This window comes from Vulpes vulpes, chromosome 13 (genome assembly GCF_048418805.1).
Source record: "Vulpes vulpes isolate BD-2025 chromosome 13, VulVul3, whole genome shotgun sequence".
NCBI classification, from domain to species: domain Eukaryota; kingdom Metazoa; phylum Chordata; class Mammalia; order Carnivora; family Canidae; genus Vulpes; species Vulpes vulpes.
Window position 1 is genome coordinate 95,386,054 of NC_132792.1, and position 23,931 is coordinate 95,409,984.

At 45.2% G+C, this 23,931-nt stretch overlaps 1 protein-coding gene across 18 annotated transcripts in view; it reads right to left on the reverse strand.

Annotated features, from left to right (window-relative positions):
- The window catches only part of TMEM241 (transmembrane protein 241), a 123,565-nt gene that overhangs the window by 41,311 nt on the left and 58,323 nt on the right, over window positions 1-23,931 (reverse strand). For 11 of the 18 annotated variants that reach the window (XR_011996752.1, XR_003236183.2, XM_072735087.1 and 8 more), the window contains 7 exons: window positions 23,014-23,065; window positions 21,331-21,379; window positions 20,531-20,576; window positions 19,178-19,213; window positions 15,221-15,255; window positions 6,323-6,392; window positions 1,962-2,055 (listed from right to left, as the gene is read on the reverse strand). Coding sequence is in view for 14 of the 18 variants with exons in the window: in XM_072735087.1 (XP_072591188.1) it covers window positions 1,962-2,055; window positions 6,323-6,392; window positions 15,221-15,255; window positions 19,178-19,213; window positions 20,531-20,576; window positions 21,331-21,379; window positions 23,014-23,065 (382 nt within the window). In the remaining 4 variants the exon portion in view is untranslated. Of the gene's footprint in view, window positions 1-1,961; window positions 2,056-6,322; window positions 6,393-13,894; window positions 14,428-15,220; window positions 15,556-19,177; window positions 19,214-20,530; window positions 20,577-21,330; window positions 21,380-23,013; window positions 23,066-23,931 lie in introns of those variants that run through there. The other 7 variants (XR_011996750.1, XR_011996751.1, XM_072735082.1 and 4 more) reach the window with 6 other exon arrangements.

The following is a 23,931-nucleotide window of genomic DNA, read 5'->3' on the forward strand; positions in this document are numbered from 1 at the left end:
TAGGTCCCTTACTCAATTTCTTTTTGTTTTTACATTTAAGCTTTTTCTGGCTTTCTAGAAGTCATCCCCATGTCTGCATAGCTTAGTATTCTAGCAAAGACTAGTCAGAGGTTTTGGTCAAACACCTTCAGCCAGGCTTCTTCTCTGTGCCTCTGACTGTGTGTGGGCTAGGGAGCACACTCAAACTTCAGGCTGAAGTTTTTCATGTCTGCCCCAGCTTTTGCTGGCTCTCTCCCATCTCCTCTGTGTGTGCATGCAGGCTCCGCTGGCCAGGGACATGTGGGTGTTTTGGGCACACTCCATCTCTGCTGCTCGTGCACACAGACTGCGGTCAATTTGGGACACATGGAGAGTTATCAAGCCCCTGCTGGCTGTCTCATGTCCCTGAACTACCTAGTAAGTCCTCAGCTAGACCACTGGTCCATTGCTTGCCCCAAAGAGGACTGTAAATTCAAGATAGTGGGGCTACTGGTTCTTCTTACTTATTTACCACTGACATGGCCACTTTAACTAAACATACTCCAAATGGAGTATTCTAGAAGCAGCAGCAAGGCTGCTGGTTTTCATAGCCTGCCCTGCTCTGGTTGAAATATCACACCAACAGAACTGAGGAGGAGGGGATGGGAGCAACCTTAGGTAATACTGCCATACGCTCACGTTGCTCCTACCCAAAGTTTTACAGTTTTCACGAACAAATGCTTGCTTCTCAGTTTGTTGTATGCCTTTGGTCAATTTTTAGAGAGCTGAAATAGATATTTTTGACAATCTTTTTCCAGCTTCCCAGTTACTTTTTGGGAGGAGGATTTGTCAACCTCCTCATTTTGTCATGCTGGAAGCCAGTCTCTTAGCCACTCTTTACATCTTACTGTAATTAGACTTTATTAATGCGGTTAAAAAGCAGACCCATGGAGGTGAAAATATGATGGTGAAATGGTTGTTTTCTAAGAAAAATGTTTGTTTTTGTTTTCTGGGGGAAAAACATCAACCAATAAATATAAAGATGATAAAAGGTACGAGCTTAAACAATGATTTCATTAAGCTAAATTAAGAATGCTCATTCTCAGAAGCAGCACATAGGGCCCAGCATCTTGACTTCTTTGCAGACAGGAAAGAAATGAAATGCTCCGCTAGAAGAAAGTTGGTTCCAAAGCGTTTCAGTCACGAATGAGCATCCCACAGCTGCTTTTTCTGCTCCTTATTTTCCCACCTCTCTATCTTATGCCTCAACCATGATCATCAGATATGCAATGGGCATGCTTAGAATAGTCTTGTTTGAAGACTTCACCAAAGTCTTCCTACCTGGCTATTTGTCTGTTTTCCTCTCTCTACCAGCCCTGACAGAGTGAGATCTCTCAGGGAAGTCACTTTGGGCTCTGGACACACTCACAGCCCCAAGGAAGGAAGAGAAGATCTGCCCCACGTATCCAGTAATTCAATCTTTTCTTTTTTTAAAAGGTCTTTTTTTTTTTTTTTTTTAATTTACTCATGAGAGACACACAGAGAGAGGCAGAGACATAGGCAGAGGGAGAAGCAGGCTCCCTACAGGGAGCCTGATGTGGGACTCGATCCCTAATCCCTGGGACTCCGACATCACACCCTGAGCCAAAGGCAGATGTTCAACCGCTGAGCCACCCAGACATCCCCAGGAATCCAGTCTTGTGGAACCAGAGAAGACTTAGAGATTTCTGCAGGCAAAACCTCTCATGTTCAGATGTGGAAATTAAGGCTCAGGGAAGTTAAAGGGATTATCCCTTCCAGGAGTGTGACAAAGATTGTATCATGCTACTAAAATAGGCAGAGGACCTCAGAAATTGTCATCGGAATGACTGAAGGATCAGGCTCAGAGCCCTTGCCTGGAAATGATATCATGAAGCTCAAACCTGATGTTACCCATGCTCCAAGAAACACTGGACATAAAGGTTCCTGAGACTGATTTTTCCCACTCCTTCCCTCTTTCTTACCTTAGCAAAGAAAATCCAGGCTGCATACTGCCCTGGGGCCACAAGGTTTTTCAGCTTCACTGTGCTGAGCATGAGAAAGAATCCTAACAATCCACTGGAAGGAGAAAATATTCTTTTGTTAGTGAGGCTTCTCTTCTTTTAGCCAATAGCTAGCTATTTTCTGTTACATTTTACCAGCAGTTTCTAATTATTAGAGAACCTGTATCTTGTCTTGGTTTTTTAGTCATCTCTGTAAAAAATATCAAATATTTAAAAATCCATGAAGCTCTAATTTCCTAAGGAGCTATGATAAGAGAGTTCCACTGGGTAGGGGGTAGTGGGGGAAGGAGTATAGAAACTTGGGAAGTCTCTGGCTAAATCATGAAAGAAGAAAAGTGTGGAGGACAATACCTCCTGCTCCCTCTCATATTATTTCTGGAGCTTGGTGCTTGCCAAGGTAGAACTTCAACTTTTTTTCAAGCAGAACAAACTGCTAGAAAAAGACTTCCAAAGCAAAACTTACCATATGGGGACAGAGGGTCTGGCCCGACTCCTGGGTTCAAAGTAAAAATCTAAAGCAGAGGGCTGGCTCCACTAGCAAATATCCCCCAAACCAGGCTGAGCTACACAGAAGTTATACTTTGGGAATGATGCCTAAGCTCATGTGCATGACCTGAGAGACTATGCCCCATGGGAGCTCTAGAGTCTGGAGCAGTGCAAGGCACCGGCATAGAGGTGGATAAGGAAGTAGTGGACTGTGCTGGAAACATTTTTGAAAGCATCACTGTGTGGTCAAGGACAAAGCGAAGGGCACTTCAACAGAACAATTACTCTTCCTTGCATTTGGAGGCGGGGCAATTGGGGAAGAGTATAGCTGAGAGACTCCATGATAGAGCTGACTTCCTATAAATAATATGCAAGTGGGGGCTCGTATGTGACTTTTATTAGAAATTGAAAAGCAAGAGATATGACTGCCATTGTACCCCAAACCACCAGTCCTATGAGCTGTACATCATTTGTACCTCCAGGGCCTCAATGGCCATCCTGCTGTCTCACCTTTATTATAGGCACTGATGTGGGGTTCCAATCTGGATCATGAGCTCTGACAGGGCAGGGCACAACCTTGGGCTACTCTGTGTTTTCCCCAAAAGAGCCAAACATGGTGCTTTGGTCACAGTAGATATTACATAAATGTTCGATAGGTTTCCTTAGAAGCAGGTTGGATTGAATTGAACACCTGTAAGGCCAAATTTCACAGAAACGTGTGCCTTCACTTCATTAGATTAGTTCATGGCCATGTTCCTGGGACAGAACCAAAGACGGAGATGAGGGATGAGGGTTCTCTTGTGTATATTTCAGCCTGTTGGACCTTGATAGCCAGCAAAGTTTGTTCAGATCTGCATCTGCAGTCATGGGAGGCTGGGCAGCTACGGATAAAGACAGTCATTCACACCGAAAAGGCAAGGAAGTTCAGTGGGTAAGCAGCAGGCTGGAAATTGAGTGACCTAGGCTAGGCATACTGACCCTCATGACCTTGACTAAACCCCCTTTATCTCTTTTTTAATTGCCTTAGGTTCTGTGTTGTTAAAGCAGGAATAAGCACAGTGGTCCTCATCCTATCTTATGGAAATCAGAGACTTTCGGAACAGAAAGCCTCCCTAGCCTCAAATCTTACTGCATTAACAAGCAAACTGAGGCCCAGCCACATTTAGAATCCAGGTTTCCTCGCTCTTTCAAGGGTTTTTCTGCAGTGCTTCAAACTTTACCATGAAGATACATTCTTGACCCAAAGCGATTGCTGCAGGTGGCTGAGGCCACTGCGAGGTTGGGAGTGGAAGGTAAGGTGGCTGGTACTCCAGAGCTCCTCCTGGTGGCCTCTACCCTTGCTTCCAGGGAGGTAATAACTTTGCAGGTGCCTGTGCTGTCTCCCATACCCCCTCCAAACCACTTCCCCCACTTCCAGCTAGAGGAAGGGCATGATCCATGTCCACTTTCCCCTCAGCACAGACTTTGCTAGAACAGAGCCACTCCCAGTCTGTGCCCAACATGCTTGGGAAAGCATCCACGACTCCTTCCCATCCCTTGACCGGTATGCTTGTGAATCATTTCTAACTCACGGGCCCCTCTCTCTCTCCCTCCACGCTCAGGTCTTCTACCCCTCGCTGTAGAGGCAGACCTTAAAAGCAATGCGAGGATCCCAGAAGTAAAAGAACCTGGGCTCCCTGTTAATGTGTCTCTGGTCATGGCTCCCACCGTCCCCTCAGGCCTCCATGACTCCTTCTGAGTTTCTCCAGGGCCTCTGAAGGTGACAACTCTTAGTCTGAGATATGGTCATGCAGGAGTCATGAGATGTTGTGGGGAAAACTGACACGTTCTTAAAAGAGGTCAAGCTTTGTACTGAAGCGGGGTTTGTGAGGTTAGAACATAGTAGAGGGTCACATCAATTCAAGCAAAGATTTCCAACTCTTTTAAGCATAAAACCCTGATTTTTCATGCTGGGTTGTAAGAAAGTTACAGATTAAAGGGGGCAGAAGTGGAGCTAAAATATCACCCCACAAAGCCAGCACCAACGGGCTGTGAACTGTGTTGTTCTGTTTCAAATAATCGAACATAAGCGGCCCTCCCCTCCTCACTGTTGGCTGACACTGCCAAAAACCAGACCCATGGGGAAACAAGTCCACCGGCACCAGAGCAGCACTGACACCCATGTCCCCCTGATCCTAGTAACGGGCAGCTGATGAGGCCTGACCAAACTGATAAGGACTCATCTTGAGAAGATGAATTCTGACAGTATTTTCCCGAAACTTAGCTGAGGATGATAAATAAGTCATTCTGAAGCTCAAATGCAAAAGCAAACTGTAGGAGATCCCTGACTGGCTCAGCAGTTTAGCGCCTGCCTTTGGCCCAGGGTATGATCCTGGGGTCCCGGGATCGAGTCCCACATCGGGCTCCCTGCATGGAGCCTGCTTCTCCCTCTGCCTGTGTCTCTGCCTCTCTCTATGCGTCTATCATGAATAAATAAATAAAATCTTAAAAAAACACACACAAAAGAACCACAAAAGCAACCTGTAAAATACTGATTTTCTTTTGTTCTAACATACTTCTATCAAACACAATATACAGCCACACACCAGCTTTTTTATTTTGTAAAGAATCACTGCCTTACAAGGTACAACCTTTGATGTGTGGGAAGAAGTGGTATGGTTTCGTAATTGCTCAAGGTCTGTGAACATTTTATTTGTTGTCCAGATGAGCAGTTAATAGTAATGGCCATCATTTACTGGGCCAGCTGAGATGCTCGGGACTTACACATCTTATTTAGTATATGCAATCATCCTAGAGTGGTATTATTTTTCCACGTTACAGATAAGGAAACTCAACTAAAGCTCGGGAAAACTAGGACAGCTTGTCCAAAGAGTGAGCAAATTGGCAAGCAGCAAGGCTGGAATTCAACACAAGACTGGGCTTCCCACCCTATCAGAATATACCCTTCGAGACCATCCAGAGGCCTTTCCATTCACCTCTCAGCATGATAAAGTGAACGTGGGAATCACGGCAAGAAAGGGGGGAAGAGGGTGGGTATGAAACTCTATCTATATGTACCCATCCCATTGGTCTGAGTACCTCCCAAGACCACATAGTAAGCGTCACTCTGTTGTCTAGGTGTTTCCTAGTCACTGGTTTCCAAAACTTCTTTCTCAGGGTCTTAGGATTCAGCCACGGTTTTGGGGAGGTTTCCCTCTAGGGACAAGGCAGGGGCCAAGGAGGAAGCTGAGCAGGTGCAATTCTGAACCCAAATCTTCCCTTGAACTGAACCCAATACATTGTTTTATACATTGAAGTTCTGTTTAGGAATGGTTCATAGGGCAGCCCGGGTGGCCTCAGGGGTTTAGCGCCGCCTTCAGCCCAGGGCCTGATCCTGGAGACCCAGGATCAAGTCCCACATGGGGCTTCCTGCATAGAGCCTGCTTCTCCCTCTGCCCGTGTCTCTGCCTCTGTGTGTGTGTGTGTGTGTGTGTGTGTGTGTGTTTCTCATGAATAAATAAATAAAATCTTTAAAAAAAAAAAAAAAGGAATGGCTCATAGAGATAAATGGCTCACAGTGCAGGGTTCTTGGCTCTTCTGCAAGTTTGAAAAGCACTGCCCTCACCAAGGAACTTCCGCAGGACACAGGTCCCCAAGGCCGCAGGCCGGCCCTGAGCCCTTAAGGATGCTCATGACAACCTCCTGACGGCTGAGGGAGCTGCCCCCAGACCTGCCTCACGACCACTCTCCTATGCCTCTCATTTGGATAACTAGTAGTGCCCCTGGACTTGATGAAGACAGTGTAGCAGAGACATACAGAAATTACTAGAGCCAGAGGCTTTGGGTGTTAAGCTTACCTGGCACAGCAGCTGCCATGGAATCTGTAGAAATACAGGAATGGAAAGTCCAGGACACTGAAGAGATCACCTGAGGGGCACAGCAAGAGTGAGACAATGACCACACGTGCCCCCATCCCCAGCTGTCCCAGAAAACACAGGCAAGGGTCTTTAGCACAGCAGCCGTCTGAGCACTGAGCTGCCCAGCACTGAACTCACTCTGGCATTCCAAGGGTTTCTGTGTGTTAGTGGCACTGTCTTAAAATAATAGTGTAATGATCATAATCCATTCAGCAAGAGTCTGTCCCGTGCAGGGCCCTATGCTAAAACCTCTACATACAGCATAGCATCTCTTTCAGTCCTTGTAATAACTATAACTCTGTGTGTGGTGTTTTAATATCCTCATTTAACTGGTGCTCTGAGAAGTTAAAGGATTTGTCTAGGATTGCACAACTCTTGAACAGTGAAGCCAGAAGGTACACCCCACTCACTCCAAACTCTACAATCTTTCTTCCTTTCTTTTACTTTAAAAAAATATATTTTATTTATTTATTCACGAGAGACATAGAGAGAGGCAAAGACACAGGCAGAGGGAGAAGCAGGCTCCTTGTGGAGATCCTGATGTGGGACTCGAACCTAGGACCCCAGGATCATGACCTGAGCCAAAGGCAGATGCCCAACCACTGAGCTACCCGGGCGCCCCTTACAATCTTTCCTCCTCATCAGGCAGCCATCCCTGCACTAGGTGGAGTATAAAAGGTTGTTCTATTCTTTTCTGCCTTATGTCTAAAAAAAGACTGTGAATGCATGCCTCTGACATCTTTTTTTCATTTTGTGTTTAATTACTGCACAAATGGCACAGAGGCCAGACCGACCGTGCTTACTCATTTGGGTTTAAGGTCTAAAGGGTACATTTATTTCTAGTGAAGTAAGTTCATTCTTTTAGTTCCACTTGGTGCAAGAGGAAATAATCACACATATTGGCTGCTTCCCCCTCTGGAATTTGAACTTGGTCACAAACAAGAAGTCAGGAGATTAAATAAGCAGAAAGCCTTCCAAAAATGTCCAGAGAAAAGGAATTAAGCATTTCTACAGCAGATTGCCTAATCCTCCCAAATCTGGAGTTTCTGAGACTCTGGAGGAGCCAGACCTTCCAGACCCCCAGGCCTCGGTCTCTCAGATCTGGATGGACCAGGGCAAGAAAGGCTGAGCTTCCTAAGGGCTCACAGTATGTTAGGTGTGCAGTGCAACATACAGGCAGCAGTTCCTACATCACTGCACTTATTAATCAAGAGTTTCAGAACGAGACAGACTGGGCTGCTATCCTTCCTCAGAGACCTAACCGATTTCAAATAATTCAACCACCTCATGGGAAGGAAAGTCCTGAATTCCACTTCCCTAGAGGTTTTGTTTTTGCTTTTTAAAAATCACAACTATTGTTTTGTTTTCTTTCATTTGTGCATATATGTGTGTGCTTAACTACAAAGGGGAGGATCTCTTGGGATCCGGTTTTCGGGCAGCCCAATAAGCGGTTCAGAGTTCTCGCTTTCTTCCTGCCACGACTCCACCGGAACGCTTCCACTGTCCACACGGACCCACACTGTTGGAGAGGCTTTGCAAATGACACCATCGGGCTCAAGTGTCTAGTGCATGAACAGCACAATTTCTGCGGAGGTCCCTTCCTGCACACAAGCAACAGTGAGGTGACCCTGGGCACCCCAGCCCCAGAGGGCGGCCAGAGCCCCCCCCGACCTGTGCAGGTGGGCAAAGCGACAATCCATGTGGGGTTTGCTCTGTCTCTCTGCCAGCTGTGGTCCTGGGCCCTGTTCCAACTTCCCTGAAGGTGTGAAGGAAACTGCAGTGCAGTCAGTGTGATGACGAGGAAGGGCAGAGAAGAGATAAGCCAGGGGCAGGACCTCGAGATTCCTGGGGCGTTGCCTTCGCCCCCCCCGCCCAGGCTCTCACCAGCAGGTGGTTCCTGGGGCATGGGCAGCCTTCCCAGCCCAGCGTGGGCTGCAGAGGGGCTCTGATGGGCAGTGCAATGGTCAGAGGTGGGCTGGGAGAGAGGAAGACAAAGGAATGAAACCATGGTCCTAGGGAATTTACCAGTTATGTGATAACCTTCACCCAAATCCTAAAAAACTCATCCTATAAATTACTGAGAGAGAGAGAGAAGAGCTCACTCTTATCTTTGAGCCATTTCTAAGACCTCTACACGTCTCTCACACAGTACTTAGTGGACCCGTGCCTGTCTCTGCTTTTGAAACCAGCCAGTCCCTGAGAGGAGGGACTGTCCCTTCCTCACCTCCTATCCACTGCATTAGGATCATCAGTAGTGCATTAGGCTAAGCACTACTGAACCCAGAGTACCTGAAACACCTAACTCCTCTTGCTTCCCCTGCAGAGAATGGGGAAGCAAGCTGGCTACGCTGGTCCTTAATTTCAAATCTGTCTCAAATGCTTCCACCACCCCTCCCCAATGCCTTCAGCCTGGCTTCTCTTCCACCAGCAAGGAGGGTGCAAGCCAGCCTCCACACAGCACAGGCTACTGACCATGCTCGAAGATGGGACAGCGAATGGCTGGCCAGCCCAAACTCGTGAGAACTAAATCTAGGAACCTAAAAACCTTGTAGAGATGCTCCAAAGACAAGGCTCCTGCACCAGGTATTGTGGAATGCACAATTTAAGCACAAATTATGTAACTGAACAGTTGTAAACACGTTTTGAGGCAACAACGTGCAGCCTTCTGCACCACGGCCCTGGTTAGGTCTTCCCTTTTTCTGAAGTTTTTATTTCAATTCCAGTTAGTGAATATACAGTGTAATCTTAGTTTCAGGTGGACAATATAGTGATTCAACACTTGCAGACATCACCCAGTGCCCATCACAGCAGGACCCTACCCTTCCTGAGCCACAGTAAAATTCTGCTGACTTTCTGAATGAGAGAGGGAATCCGATCTATTTGAAGATCAGAGCATGAAATCACCACAGTGAAAAGTGCAGCCCAATCTTACTACATTTAAGACTGCTTGATATCTGAACATCACATCCTCTCACCACATTTTAGCCCTCAGAACTGGCACGAAAATGGAAGGTTGGTTCCAAGACCAAGCAGTACTTGCTTTAAATCACATATGAACAAAAGGCACAAACAGGTAACAAGGTCATTTCTGGGTCCGGTTCCTGTGGGTCTCTCTCTTCTCTGGGTCCTGGAAATTCTCCCTCTTGAACACACAACAGAGGGACCTGGTACAAACAGGAAATGCAAACTTTCAAACAGAGGAAGAATTTCTCTTCTGTACTACTGCTTAAAATGGTCCAAGGGGAAGCAAGGTTCCAAAACTCTTGAAGCCTCTGTGTGAATCATGAGGTTGAAAGATAAAGATGGCAAGGTAGATTGCACCTACCAAGAAGCAAATGCAGTGCCCCGAGGGGGAAAAGTGGCAGGGTCCGCACTCAGGATAAAGAGAACTATCCATCTGATCCCTACCACCATCTCCAATGCATTCTAAAGGTTATAACCCAAAGGGTCATCATCTGCTCCTACAGAAATACTTTCTGGTCACTCAGGGATGAGTGAGAAGGACAGCTCGAGCACTAACAAGAGACCATGCAGACTAGCTAAAATAAGACTGACAACACCAAATGTTAGTGAAGCTGTGGAGCAACTGAACTCTCAGACATTGCTGAGTAGGGGTATAAAATGGTATAAACACTTTAGAAAACTTTCTTAAAACTTAAATGTGCATCTGCTCTAAGACACAGAAATTCTATTCCTAGGTATTTATCCAAGAGACATGAAAATATAAGTCCAAAAAAAGTTTTGTATAATAATGTTCATGGCAGGACAGGGGCTGGGGGTGCGAGGGTGGGGCACATGACTGGCTCAATCAGTAGAGCATGTGACTCTTGATCTTTGGGTTGTAGGTTCAAGCCCCATATTGGGTATAGAGATAACTTAAAAATAAAAATCTTTATTTTTAATTTTTATTATTTTAAAATTTTATTTAAACTCAATTAATTAACATATAACAGATTATTGGTTTCAGAGGTAGAGGTCAGTGATTCACCAGTACTCATTACATCACATGCCCTCATTAATGTTCATTACCCAATTACCCTGTCCCCCTACTACCTCCTCATCCAGCCATCCTCAGTTTGTTTCCTATGATTAAGAGTCTCTTATGGTTTGTCTCCCTGATTTTGTCTTATTTTATTCTTTTCTCTCTTCTTCTATGATCCTCTGTTTTGTTTCTTAAATTCTACATATGAGTGAGATCATATAATAATTCTTTCTCTGATTGACTTATTTTGCTTAGCATAATACCCTCTAGTTCCATCCATGCAAATGACAAGATTTCTTTTTTTTTTTTTTTTTTTGGATGGCTGAGTAGTATTCCACTGTGTGTGTGTGTGTATGTATATACATATATATTATATATATTTATATACATATAAAATATATATGTATCTCACATCTTTATCCATTCATCTGCCAATGGACATCTGGACTTTCCATAGTTTGGCTATTGTGGACATTGCTGCTATAAAAAAATAAAATCTTTAAAAAGAAATTAAAAAAAAAGAAATTTTAAAATCTTTAAAAAGAAATTAAAAAAGAAGAATAGAGAACGTTCATGGAAGTTCATGGAAGTTTTATTCATAACAGCCAAAAACTGGAAACAGTGCCAGTGAGCATCAGCAAGTGAATGGATAAACAAAAGGTGGTATGTTCATACAATAGCACCCTACTTAGTAATAAAAGGGAATCAACTAATGATATATACAACAACCTGGATGAATCTCTGAACACTATATTGAATGAAGAGCCAGATACAAAGGAGTATTTCCTGCCTGTTTACAGCTATACAAGGCTCTAGAATAAACAGAACTTATCTAGTGACAGAAATGGTCTCTCAATGGGAGTGTAAGCTACAAAGGTGTATACGTTTGTCAAAATTGATCAACCTGTATACATAAGACAGGTGCATTTCATATATGTAAATTATACCTCAAAAAATTATTTTGAGAGAGAGAGAGAGAGTGCATGCAAGCAGGGAGCGTGGAGGGGCAGAGTAAGAGAGAGAGAAAATCTTTTTTAATTTTTTTTATTGGAGTTCAATTTGCCAACATTTAGCATAACATCCAGTGCTCATCCCGCCAAGTGCCCCCCTCAGTGCCCTCACCCAGTCACCCCAACCCCCTGCCCACCTCCCCTTTCACTATCCCTTGTTCATTTCCCAGAGTTAGGTATCTCATGTTTTGTCACCCTCACTGATATTTTCACTCATTTTCGGGAGAGAGAAAATCTTAAGCTGGCTCCATGCTCAGTGTGCAGCCCAACACAGGGGCTTGATCTCATGACCCTGAGACCATGACCTGAGCCAAAATCAAGATTTGGATGCTTAACCAACTGAGCCACCCAGGCACCCCTATACCTCAGCTTTTTAATGTTTTAAAAGTCCTACTAAATAATTAAGATATGGGTGAAAAAAGAAAAAGAAGAGGTGAAAAGAAACAAAAAGGAATAAAGCCATGCTTTATGTCAGCAATTGTGGGGCTGGCTCAGTGGGTAGAACATGTGACCCTTGATCTCAGGGTTGTGAGTTCAAGCCCACATTGGGTGTAGAGATGACTTAAATAAATAAAACTTTAAAAAATTAAGTAATAAAGTGCCAGAAACTGTTAACAGAACCTTCATAAAAACACTGCACCCCTGGGCCTTGGGGATTTACTGTAACCTAATGCACTACTGTAATGTAATTACTGTAGCCTAATGCACTACTGATGATCCTAATGCAGTAGTCTTACCTAGTACAGGTGTGGGGAATCAGGAATATACTCTCCTTGATACAAGGCCCTGCTGTGGACATTCTAGATGGAAAGTATAATAAGCAAGTTGGGAAGAATAAAGGATTGTTCTAACTTAAAAACAGGCTAGACTACACAGGGGTCGAATGAGAAAGCTAACAAATAGGAAGGAATTGGAGCTGCCCCATAACAGCAGTCCTTGAATATTTCTGGAGGAGAGAGATTTCCTCAGGTGTTTTATTTGCTGAAACTTTGTAATCGATTGTATACTGCTATGAGAAAACATCTCCAGGATCCATCAAAGAGTTGAGCCAAATCATCAACTGATTTGGCTTTATAAAGCTGAGAAAAATTGATCCCTCAGTACTCTTCTAAATTCTGAGCTTTCATCATTTTTCGTACCAAATTTCTACCTTAATATCTATCTACCTTAGTGATAGATTCTACCCCAAAAATATAACCATTTTACCGTACTCAGGTGCTTTTTGAAGCAAGGAGCCACTGCTTACAGTTGTTCAGGTTGTGTACTGCACAACTTCTCACAATCCTGAGATCATGATCTGAGCTGGAATCAAGAGTTGGATGCCTAACTGACTGAGTCCCCTAGGTGGCTCATATCCCCTATACATTTTTAAAAATTCAGTGGTTTTTAGCATATTAACAGAGTTACACAACCATCTCCACTATGGAATTCCAGAACATTTCATCACCTCAAAAAGAACCTGAGGCCTATCTTAAATTACTCTTCTGCCTAGACCATTCTACAACTATAGGCTGTTGACTACTTGGTGTTTCGAGAGAGTAAGTTCCCAAGCTATTCTTGCATTAGCCTAAAAGTTTAGCAATAACTCAAGGTGAAATGTGGGAATGTTGGTCAAACTGTATAAACTATTACCAGCATCACGGTGCTTAGAAACTGGTAGGCAAATGCTCCTCAAACTAAGAGAAGCTCCAGGGACCCCTGGGTGGCTCAGTTGGTTAAGCATCTGATTCTTGATTTCGGCTCAGGTCATGATTTCAGGGTTGTGAAATTGAGCCCCACATCAGGCTCCAAGCTGAGCATAGAACCTGCTTAAGATTCTCTCTCTCTTCCTCTCCCTCTGTCCCTCCCCAGCCCCCATGCATGCACATGCACACACTTTCTCTCTCAAAACCAAACCAAACCAAAAGCCAAGAGAAGCTCCAAGAGGAAATTTAGTAACATTGTATAAAAGTATTCATTCACTCCAGAAACTTTATAATAAACTGCAGGATCACTGAAAAAGAAGCCTTTGAAAAGAAGGATTTACTGTGTCTTACCTAGTACAGGTGTGGGGAATGACCTGGGAGAAGGGTCAGGACCTAAACTTTGGTCTCTCTCTACTACTCACCTCCCCTGCACCATCTTGGCCATGTCCCTTAACTGTTCTGGGCTTCAATTTCCTCAATTGTAAAAGGTAGCAGCACCTTGGATAATCACTAAGGCTCCTTCTAGTTCTGAGAATCATGAGGAATGAACAAATGAACATCACCTCTTAGTTGAAAGGCAGAGTGATTTCTTTAGGAGAGAATCATTCACCAAAATCTACCACTTGTCACTCAGGGAGCAAACGAGCATGCAAACCAAGGAGAAGCAGAGAATTTTCCAAAGGCTTTGACCAAGACACATTTCAAAGGGGGAGGGTGCTTAAGGGGCTTGTGAATGTCTCTTGGGTGGCAACCTCCTGGCTGCATGAAAGAATGACAAGAGGCATACTTAGAGGCAGACAAGCACCAGCTCGGGTGAGCAAAAACAGGTAGGGTTCACACCATGGGTTTCATACAATTTTTATTTTACAAAGGATAGGCTTTCAACACATGAGAATGCAGAGGGCACTCAGCACCAAACCTCATAGTCCAGACATAACACCAGGCTGTGGGCATGGGCAGAAAACAGCACATGTGCCTAGTGAGGGCCAGTGCAGAATAACGCTTGGAAAAAAGAATAATTCAAATTATCCTCATGAGACATGGGTTCAGATGGGTCATATACAATCCAGAAACAATGAATCACTATCAACAGTTCCCTCAGGAGACTAGCTCAAACAGTCTGAAGTAGCTAAAGGCACCAACAGAGAGCAATCATTGTTCAGGGCACAACAGGAGCTAGAAAGGGCTTTGCAAAGAGCCCAGTTCACCTTTCTCATTTCAGCTGAGACTCTGAGGGCTCGGGAAAGGCCTTCTGCCCCACAAATGGCCAACAGACATGAGTTGAAGGAGCATGACCAATAAAATGTGTATTTCCAGCCATACCACACGCAGATATGATGTTGTTATCTTTGGCATCAACTTCAAAACCTTTCAGAGTAAGAAAAAAAAAAACTCACAATGGAACACAGTATTGTGGGCAATTCTTGAATCTGAAAAACAACTCTAGAGTCATCAAGGCAGCCAACAGGGCAAAGGAAAGCTTTTATAAAGATTTTTATTTATTTATTCATGAAAGACACACAGAGAGAGGTGCAGAGACTCTGCAGAGAGAGGGGCAGAGAGAGATATTGCAGGGGGAGAAGCAGGCTCCATGCAGGGAGCCCGAGGTGGGACTCGATCCCGGGATCCCAGGATCAGGCCCTGAGCTAAAGGCAGATGCTTAACCGCTGAGTCACTTAGCCATCCCCAAAGGGAAGCTTTAAGCCTCGACTTCCTTAATCTGCAATTATGAATAGTGTATGATCACACATGATAAAAATGTATGAAAGAATGTCAGTTGGAAGTAGGGTGAATCGGAACTTTCTCACCAAATCCTTTCGCACTAGGATTGAAGAGCAATTCTAGATGTTTGAAGGAGCTTGAGAAGAAGAGAAGAGTACTCTACTCGTTCGTCGGGCAGATAACAAACCTGTCTGGACAGCTGTGACTGCACCCGATGAAAACACAGACGACAAAATTCAAGAAGGGGTGAGAATAAATTCGCGGGCAGTAAACCCACAAGGGGTCACTGAGACCCATCTCAAGTACGTGGGTGATGCCTAACCCCTGTGCTCCCGTCCTGGAAGGCAAGCCATGTTCTCTTATAGAACGTTCCGCACAGATACAACTGGGCCAGAGCACTGGGTGGAATGGGCAGCATCAAACAAACAAACAGGCTTACCTGTGGGATGAGACGCGACTGCCAGGAGCACCACGCTGAAAACGAAACAGCAGAGCAGTGAGGAAGTCCTCCCCAGCACCGAGAAAACAGCAATGTACATTGCCACTAGTTCTGCTCCGAAACGGGGAGATCTGCTTAAAAGCAGACTATTGGCACCAAATGGTCTCACTCATCAGCGAGAGGGTGAGATCTCCTGAGAGGCCTCCGGTTTTGGCACCGCAGGAGGGTTGGTGGACTGTACTCCAGGACGGACCAAGGACCCACACCTCGTTCCGAGGCCAGCTGTATGGCTGATTATTACCACACTCACCTCATCTGCCAAGAGTATTTGTAAGCTAAACAAAGCAAACTCTGAATTACACATAGGCTGCAACTGAAAAACAAGCTGTCAAGCATGAGCTAAATCTACCATTGCCATAAAATTAATTCTCTCGGAGGTTAAGTTAAATTTTCAAGAAGACAGCCCACAAAATGATCCATTCCATCAACTATGTGCCTGGAAATTACCTGGACTGATTTGCAATAGAAGCTGAAAAGGATGAAGAGGAGGAGGAGTGTTCTGATGCTGGCCATATTGGTCCTTGGTATTGTCCCATCTTCCTCTCTGGAAGCTTCTCCCATCTCCTAGTACCTGCCTACCACGCCTTCACGCTGCCCCGGGCCCACCTTCTACACCTCTTCCATTGCAACTCCATGCCACCCCAGCAGCTACCTGGTTAGAGGTTAGGAATACAACTTTTTGTCCCATACGATAGGAGGGGATTTTTTTAATTTTTAATGCTAGACAGACTACTCTAGTTCTTAATACTGGCTATGCATCAGAATAGCTAACACCCTGGTTAGAATCTCTAAGGGCAAGATCCAGGCATCAGTTGTTTTCATTTGTTACAGCCCCCGGGTGCACTAAAGGGCACTGAGGTGGAGAACCAGCAAAGTCCCTAGTTGGTGACATTAGAGGCAGTGTAAAGGACAGTTTGAACAAGGAAGCCACTGTGAGCTTGACAGCTCTGCCCCTCCCTGCCCCTGGGTTAACTCTTTGCACCACTTCTGTTTTTCTCCATCTCTTTCTCTGCTCTGCCTCTGTAGTACTGGTTGTCTGATGGCTCCAAGAAGTGGCATCATGCAAAGGGGCAGGAGGGGAGGAGGGTCAGGAGAGAGGCAATAAAGAAGAGCCACACGTTGGGTCATTCAGCAGTTGTAGGTTTATAAGACAGGCCTGACATGTAGTTACAAAAAATACGCACACTACAAGCAAGACTGGAGACTTTCTGTCCTTTGCTTGCCATCTATTCTTTCTTTGGCAAACAGAGACTCTGTATATACTCCCTTATTTTATCTCATTGAGTCCCCTTTTGGTTATAACTTCAGCAGCAGAAGTTATGACTCCAATGGCAGGATAGAAGAGGCCCCTCTCCATCCCAATATATCTCCGAGGGCTTGCCATGGTACCCCAAATCCCATCACTGGCATCATCCCAAAGGATGTCCCTACAATAAAATATTAAGGTATAAAAATAAGGAGAAATAATTAAATGAGTTCTCTAATCTCTGTTTGAGTTTTGCAAATCTAGTGGCATGCCACTCCTAATTCCTACGCTGTGATAGCCTCGGGGGCAAGAGCCACCTTTTAAAATTCCTTCTGGATTCCAGGTGCCCAACAGGGCCAAACATATAGTAGGTTTTTGGAATTGTAATTAATCGCCTCTATGATTATTTGTGGTGGGCATATGTTTGAAGAGAAGTGTAACTTGAAGCCCCCTACATTTCTAAGACTCTATGTGACATGTAAACTCTAAAGAAGAAATCATATAAAAGGCATATGATGACACATGAACAGCAGACTTTTAAAATGCATTCAATAGCTGTTTATTGAATGCCTGGTCAGTGCCAGATACGGTTCTAATTTGGGAATACGGCAATGAGCAAAACAGAAAGCCTTCCTCTATTTCCTATATTTCCTCTATAGGAAATATAATGGGAAAATAGGAGAAAAATATGTTCTCCACAGGCTGAAGTCCAATCAAAGTCATACCCCCCACAGAACTCCTATTTCCCTTTGACACACACACAATTTCACCTGCAAAATGAGAAAGTGGGGTAGCAGCAGGGAACATATGATAATTTTTTATTTAATATTTAATAATGTCTGCTTATGTTAAAAGGAAATGGCATTAGGCATACATCCCATAATCATTCCTTATAAATGTCTTATATTTCTTAAAATGCTGGTGAAGCCCATATTATTTTCAGCCCCAGATACAACCTCCTCCTTTGTTCCTTCCTTCAGCCTTTCCCATCTGCCTTGGGCCTCAGACCTCTGTTTATATGAGAAACAGGGAAGGTCAGCGTCAGGGAGCAAATACACCCTCAAGAAAATAGTTGTATGTGCCAAAGTAGAGAATCACTCAACCACTGGCTTCTCTCAAAAAAAAATGGAGACCAAACTAGTTCTTGGCCCCAGCAGGCAGAGCTCCCAGCTGGCAGCAACCAGCACATCTGCTGCATGGATCTGAGGAACCCATCAGTGTCCATGGCCAGGGGAAATTGAATGGCGGCCCTCATTCTGATTCACACGTCTTCATCACAGGTACTGAAAGAAGACTAGGAAACAGAATTGTGGCTTTAGCCAGGTGTGTGGCAGGCCCAGTCAGGAAGCATTGAGCACCAGGCTCAAGGGCAGTGGGTGTCCTCACTTGGGGATGGTAGGGAATTGGACTGGCAGGAGAATGAGTCAGGGGTCACAGAGGCTCACTTTTCCATCCTCTTATTCCTTTGCCGTTAGAGTAGACTCTAAGTTCTATGGAGAAGAAGAAAGGCCCAAAGTGTTCTGATGTTATGGGAACATGTTAAACATCAAGGGCCTTCTGCATTTTTCAGAAGCGCCTCTTAAAAAGGCAGCTGGTGTGTCTGGCCAGAGTAGAACTAATGATTGTTTTCAGCAGAGTACAAAAGAGGCCCACAGCCATGCTTGCGGTGGATCCTTTCAAAAAGGCATTTTAATAAACTACAATATTTATGAGCTTTATCTGCAGATGAAGAATACGGCTCATGTTGAACGTTTTAAGATGAACTTCCTGCAAAAATCAGCGTGACCAAATGCTGAGCAGCACATCCCCAGCCTGGGTCATCTTTGCAAGCAGTCATGCATTAGGGCAAGCTGGGGCTCCCAGCAGCAGATCCCACCCTTCTTCCTCTGCGGCTATTCTATTTAGTAGACAGAGCTCTATCCTCTGTTTGGGTTGGGGCAAGGGTACAAACAGCAGTCCATATACTACATTTAAATGTTATAAATCAAACTTCAAACTTCATCCTACCTTAATAACTATACCTTCAAAAACAACCTGGAAGTCTAGATTAAGATTTAGAATTCTTGGAGTCACTGGAGGTTCATGTCAGAACATAGTGGCATGGACAGTTTCAACCCCTGGCTCCTGGCTCCCAATGAGCCCCCTTCTCTCTCTACTCCAGGCTCCATCCTGAGGCCTCATACACCTGTGTGTGGGCACATCGGCCTGCAAGTCCACCCTCCATGCACACCTCCTCCCCTACTAACAGCCTGTCTTTGGACACTGCTTGGGTCTAGGAATGAGTTGGAAAGATAGAAAACCTTGGAATCAAGCTCAGGACCTCCTGAGCAGAGAATTCTAGGTTCCAGCTTAGAAGAGAGACTGTGGGCCCTGGGAAGAAATGTCCTCTTAGCCTTACAGACTCCATACTTCATGGAGAGAGGTATGATGTTCTGAAATGGAGAGTCAGAAAGAGGTCCCTTTTGCCTGGTCTATGTACCGAACTGCTATTTGGTTTTCTCAACTTCTAGTCATCTTACAAATTATTTAGCTTGCCTTTCTGGTAGGCATACTGGCTCAGCACCCCCTAATCAAAATATTATTGGGAAATAAAAATCCATTAGCTCTAGAAAGATATGAGTTGTTCTTTGAAAATGTAAATTATATTTTACCTGAACATATAGTTTAAGTACTGCTGCTCAATGTCGCTAAGGAATGAGAAAAAAAGAAAAAGAAAAAACATGTAAAATAATAGAAATGTTTCACATACACAAAAGGGACATTATATTCTACTAATAAATTATATCTATGGTTGAGTTTCTACATTTAAAAATGGTATGAAGGGTATTTTATATTCGAAACTTGTTCCTGGTTCATTTTTAAAAAACATTTCCTAGTTTAGTAGTAGCACACACATTTTCACCTGTGGCAGATTAGCTCCTACATCTGCCACTGGGAGAGGAGTGTCAACTCTTTCAGGCCATTGGACCAACTTCTAGGGCCACCATATTTGACAAATAAAAATACAGGACACCCAAATAAATCTGAATCTCAAATAAAGACTTATGTTTAAGTATATTCCAAATATCACATGGGCCATAGTTACACTAAAAAAAGGATTCACTACTTATCTGAAATTCAAATTTAACTGGGCATCCTGTATTTTATCTGGCAACTCCACTGGCTTCTTGCTGCAGAAACACTTCATTAAAGGAACAAGAGGTGTTTTACGGACCTGAAGTCACAGCCTCCAAGTGTATAACCTTCTCCCAGGGGTCCTTCCCTGGTGGGCCTCAAACCCCAGAAGCCAGCAAACCAGTCCAGCTGCAGCACAACCCATGCAGGGACCACTCTCTCTTTCATTTACATTTGCTAAGGCTGGTCCGTTGACTGCCCACAACAGAGGCCTCATTTTACCCCAGCACAGAGCTCATGACGGGAAATTCTGGATCTAAACAAAGTCAAGTTAGGAAGGGGCTAGGGAAACAAGAAAAAAGAGGTGGCCACTGAACTGGAAGAAGTAAACTGGGGCCCCCCAAGCAGCGGGTCACACAATTTTTATAAAACTGTTGTGTAAAAATTTGCCCATGAAGTAAGAGGACAGAGGGCCCCCCTGTTCTTTGCACATTGCTGACGACCAGTAGGATCAGGTGCTAGTGGATCCTGCCTGGAATGACCCAAGAGCAGGAGAAAAGGTTTCAGAGGCGCCTGGCTGCTGCCCTCACCACAACCCACACATGCACAGTCTCTGGCTGAACAGAACAAGCTCAAGACACCTTGGGTTTCATCCCTTTGTTTTAACCAAACAACAACCCAGCACACTTTATTTATTTATTTTTTTTATGATAGTCACAGAGAGAGAGAGAGAGAGGCAGAGACACAGGCAGAGGGAGAAGCAGGCTCCATGCACCGGGAGCCCGACGTGGGACTCGATCCCGGGTCTCCAGGATCGCGCCCTGGGCCAAAGGCAGGCGCCAAACCGCTGCACCACCCAGGGATCCCCCCAGCACACTTTAGAAGTTTACCTTAAGGCGTTGGGTTTCCGGGACTTCTGCACTATCTTATAAGCCCCTGAAAATGAAGCAGTGGGTGTTACTGGCACAGGACATCCTGCATAAGGGGTGGCCCGCACCTGCTGGGAAGCACAAAATCCACTTGGAGGAAGGCTGCTCTTCCCACACAGGTCACCCACGGCTGACAGGGGGCGCAACAACACTCTGGAGGATGTCCAGGATGCTAACGCAGTCATCCCCAGTGATAACCACTCGGTATAGAGAATGCTTCTGGGCTGGGAGGGCTCATGATCAGCAGAAGGATACAATTCACAGGAAGCTTTCAACCTCCTCTGCAGGATGCACAGGAGAAAGGAACACGGCTGCTCCATTTCTGAACCCTGTGTAACACAATCAGGGCCCTGCTTTCCCCCTAAACACCAAACGTATGATGTGAAATAAAGTCAAATGGCCCTTTTATTTCACTCGCTCACATTTCTTTGCATATACTGCTGAAAGACAATGTTTCCAACACAAACTTCTGGATCTCTTCTCAGCATTTTGAGAGAAGACCAACCAGCACTTCTCCACGCTTCTGCCTTGAGCCAGCAGGGCCAGAGCCGTGGTGAGTTAGTATTTGTGGAGAAAAAGAGGAGACTATGTCAGAAATGGAAACATTTCAGGAGAACAAGATCAGAAAATCCCCATTTAATTTCAACCTTGACACCTTATCTGTAATCTTCCTATTGCTCAGGGTTACCGAAAAGTGGATATATAAGAAGGTCTAAGTAATAAGCCTCAATTCTTTAAGTAAGCATTCTTTTAAAACTTACCTACACAGAATAAGTGAATTACAGCCCAGAAATATCCATTGGGATCAAACTGTAACACAGGATTTAAAAAAATAATAAAACAGCTATAAGAAGAGGCAAATGGGATCTAGTGTGACAACCAGAAACCTTAACTGTCAATGCATAGTGCCAACCAAGGGTGCCACAACAGGACTCTGGGGCCTTGGCCAGTTCATCTTCAATTCTCACCCTGATGCCTATGATATCTTCCTAACAGGGCTCTCTGCCTCCAGCACCCCTTTTTCCCATTCTCCACACCACATCTCTAAAACACTCATCCCATGGTGTCACCTACTGCTTAAAATCACTCAATAGTCCCCCAGTGACCTCAGGATAAAATCCAAACTCATGGCACCCTAGGATCTCTATGACAATCCCCTGTCAACCCCACCAGTCCCATCTATTGCACCCCTTCCAGGGAAAGTCACACCTTGCACTTCCCCAAGCCCAAACACTTCCCCCATCAACTCAGCCAAGGGGCACTCCCTCTCTTCTTCACTTTCTTATTTTTCTCTGTAGAAGTTTATCTCATCTGACACATTCCATTTCATTTGTCACCTATCTCTTTCTCCACCATCCACTAGCCTATAAATTCCAGCAGGGCAGGAATTTGCACAGGGTTACACACACAGTAAGTGCTCACTAAAGTTGAATCACAGAATACACGACACCCCATGACTGTGCCCACACCTGCTTTCTTCTCCTGGCCATCACCTCCTCACCCTTCAGGATTTAGGTCCAGAGAGCAGAGTCTGGCTCTAGCATTAGAAAGGTCTATGTAAATTCTGAAAGCCCCACTTATTTGTGGGCTGGTGATCTTTGGGTCCTCGTTGTTCTTTAGCTACGCAATGGAGACAATAAGAGTCCCTCTCCTTGTGAAACTATGAGATTTTAAATAAAATAAGGCACATAAAGCACTGGCACAGAGTCTGGCACATAGCTAGCTCCTTATAATTGCTAGCTCTTCCTACTTCCTGGGTCCCCAAGTATTCTTAAGTGCCTCACTATGTCCCATATCTCCCCAGGACAGAGCCCTGGCTTCCCTGTGTTATAATAATCTATTTCTCATCTGTCCTCCTCCCTTTTGCTCTTATGAGACTCTGACTTCTGCCTGCAAGAGGATAATTTTTCTTTGTGTCCCCAGAGCCTGGCTCAGTGCCTGACACTTGATGGGAACTTAATAAATGCTGGGAGAGAAAAGAGAGAAAACAGACCCACCGCGAGATGACTACTGGGGGGTAGGGGTGGGGCCTCAGGGCCTAGTAAGGAAAAACTCAGGCAAATAAGCGAAAATCACTCTGCAGATGAGGCCTTCGGGGATGAGAGGGAAACTCAACTTCGCCTCCATGCAGGAAGCTAGGGTACTCGACCTGGGGGCCTGGGGCTTGTGGGTCCTCCCAGCACAGACTGAGGGCTAGTGGCACCCATTACGGCACCCAGAGACCAGAGCTCTGCCATTCTGCTGCAGCCCTGGAGAGAAGGTAAAGTCCTGCAGAAAAGGTGTTGAGCTGGCCAAGAGGTACCCAGCCCGGAAGCTTTTAAATGCCTTTGCACAGGCTGGGGTTCTTCTGATTCTCAAAGGAAGGACTAGGAGTTCTGCTCACACACACAGGCTGCAGAGAGTAGAAGACACTTGGAAGGCAAAATGAATGCCCTTGGACTTACCTGGGGGTCATTGAAGGGAAGGCATCCTGCGGCAGCCAGAAGGAAGAGGGTGCTGTTCCAAGGGAGAGAACACAGGCAGCTTCACCTTTCAACATCAAAGGGTTTCCCAGACAGCATGGGGGTTGGAAGACATCAGGAGGCGCTTGCACAAGGCCGACACCCTGTGAGACCCAGCCCCGTGCCCCTGTTCCTCCTCTGAGAACCCCGCTACCTAGGCCATTTCCAACTGTGTGCTCCACCAGGGACCAGACAGTCCCTTCCCTGGGGCTCAGCTGGCCATTTCCCAGGACACGGGCACTTGCAGGACATTTGCAAAACCATGGCTGGCTCATGCAAGAAAAACAATGATGCCCATGAAACAGATAATAAGAGATTTTTTTTTAACTGCAGATCCCCAAAAATACACTAGTAAAAAAACTGGTAAATCAGACTGCAGATCCACCTCTCAGGAAAAAGAAAGCACCATGTAAAGCACATTAAAATCTTTTGTGCATCATCCTCACCAAATGATCAAATGTAACAGCTCCAATGACAGGACAGACCTACATCCTGAGCCTTCTGACATGACATACTGAGGAGGTCACAATGTCATTGTCATTCGTGTGGCATTTCTGTCAAATATGCAGAACGCACCTAGCGTGGCCGGGTGGGCTCAGAGCTGGGGACCCACAGCCCTGGGAAGGTCAGAACGACACCGGACATCCGAGGCACAGGAAGGTCCTCCACATCAGCCCACCCCCCTTCTATAGCCTTGCCAACTTTTAGGACACATGTACAAAAAGCCCGGAAAAGACTCCACGGCAGCAGATTGACAAGAGACTCAGAGGCAAAGGGTGAGGTAAATGGGGGAGAGGCTATGGGAAGTGTTTCTGGGACTGCACAGGATTAGGTAGGTTTTAGGTGGGAGACAACGAGAAC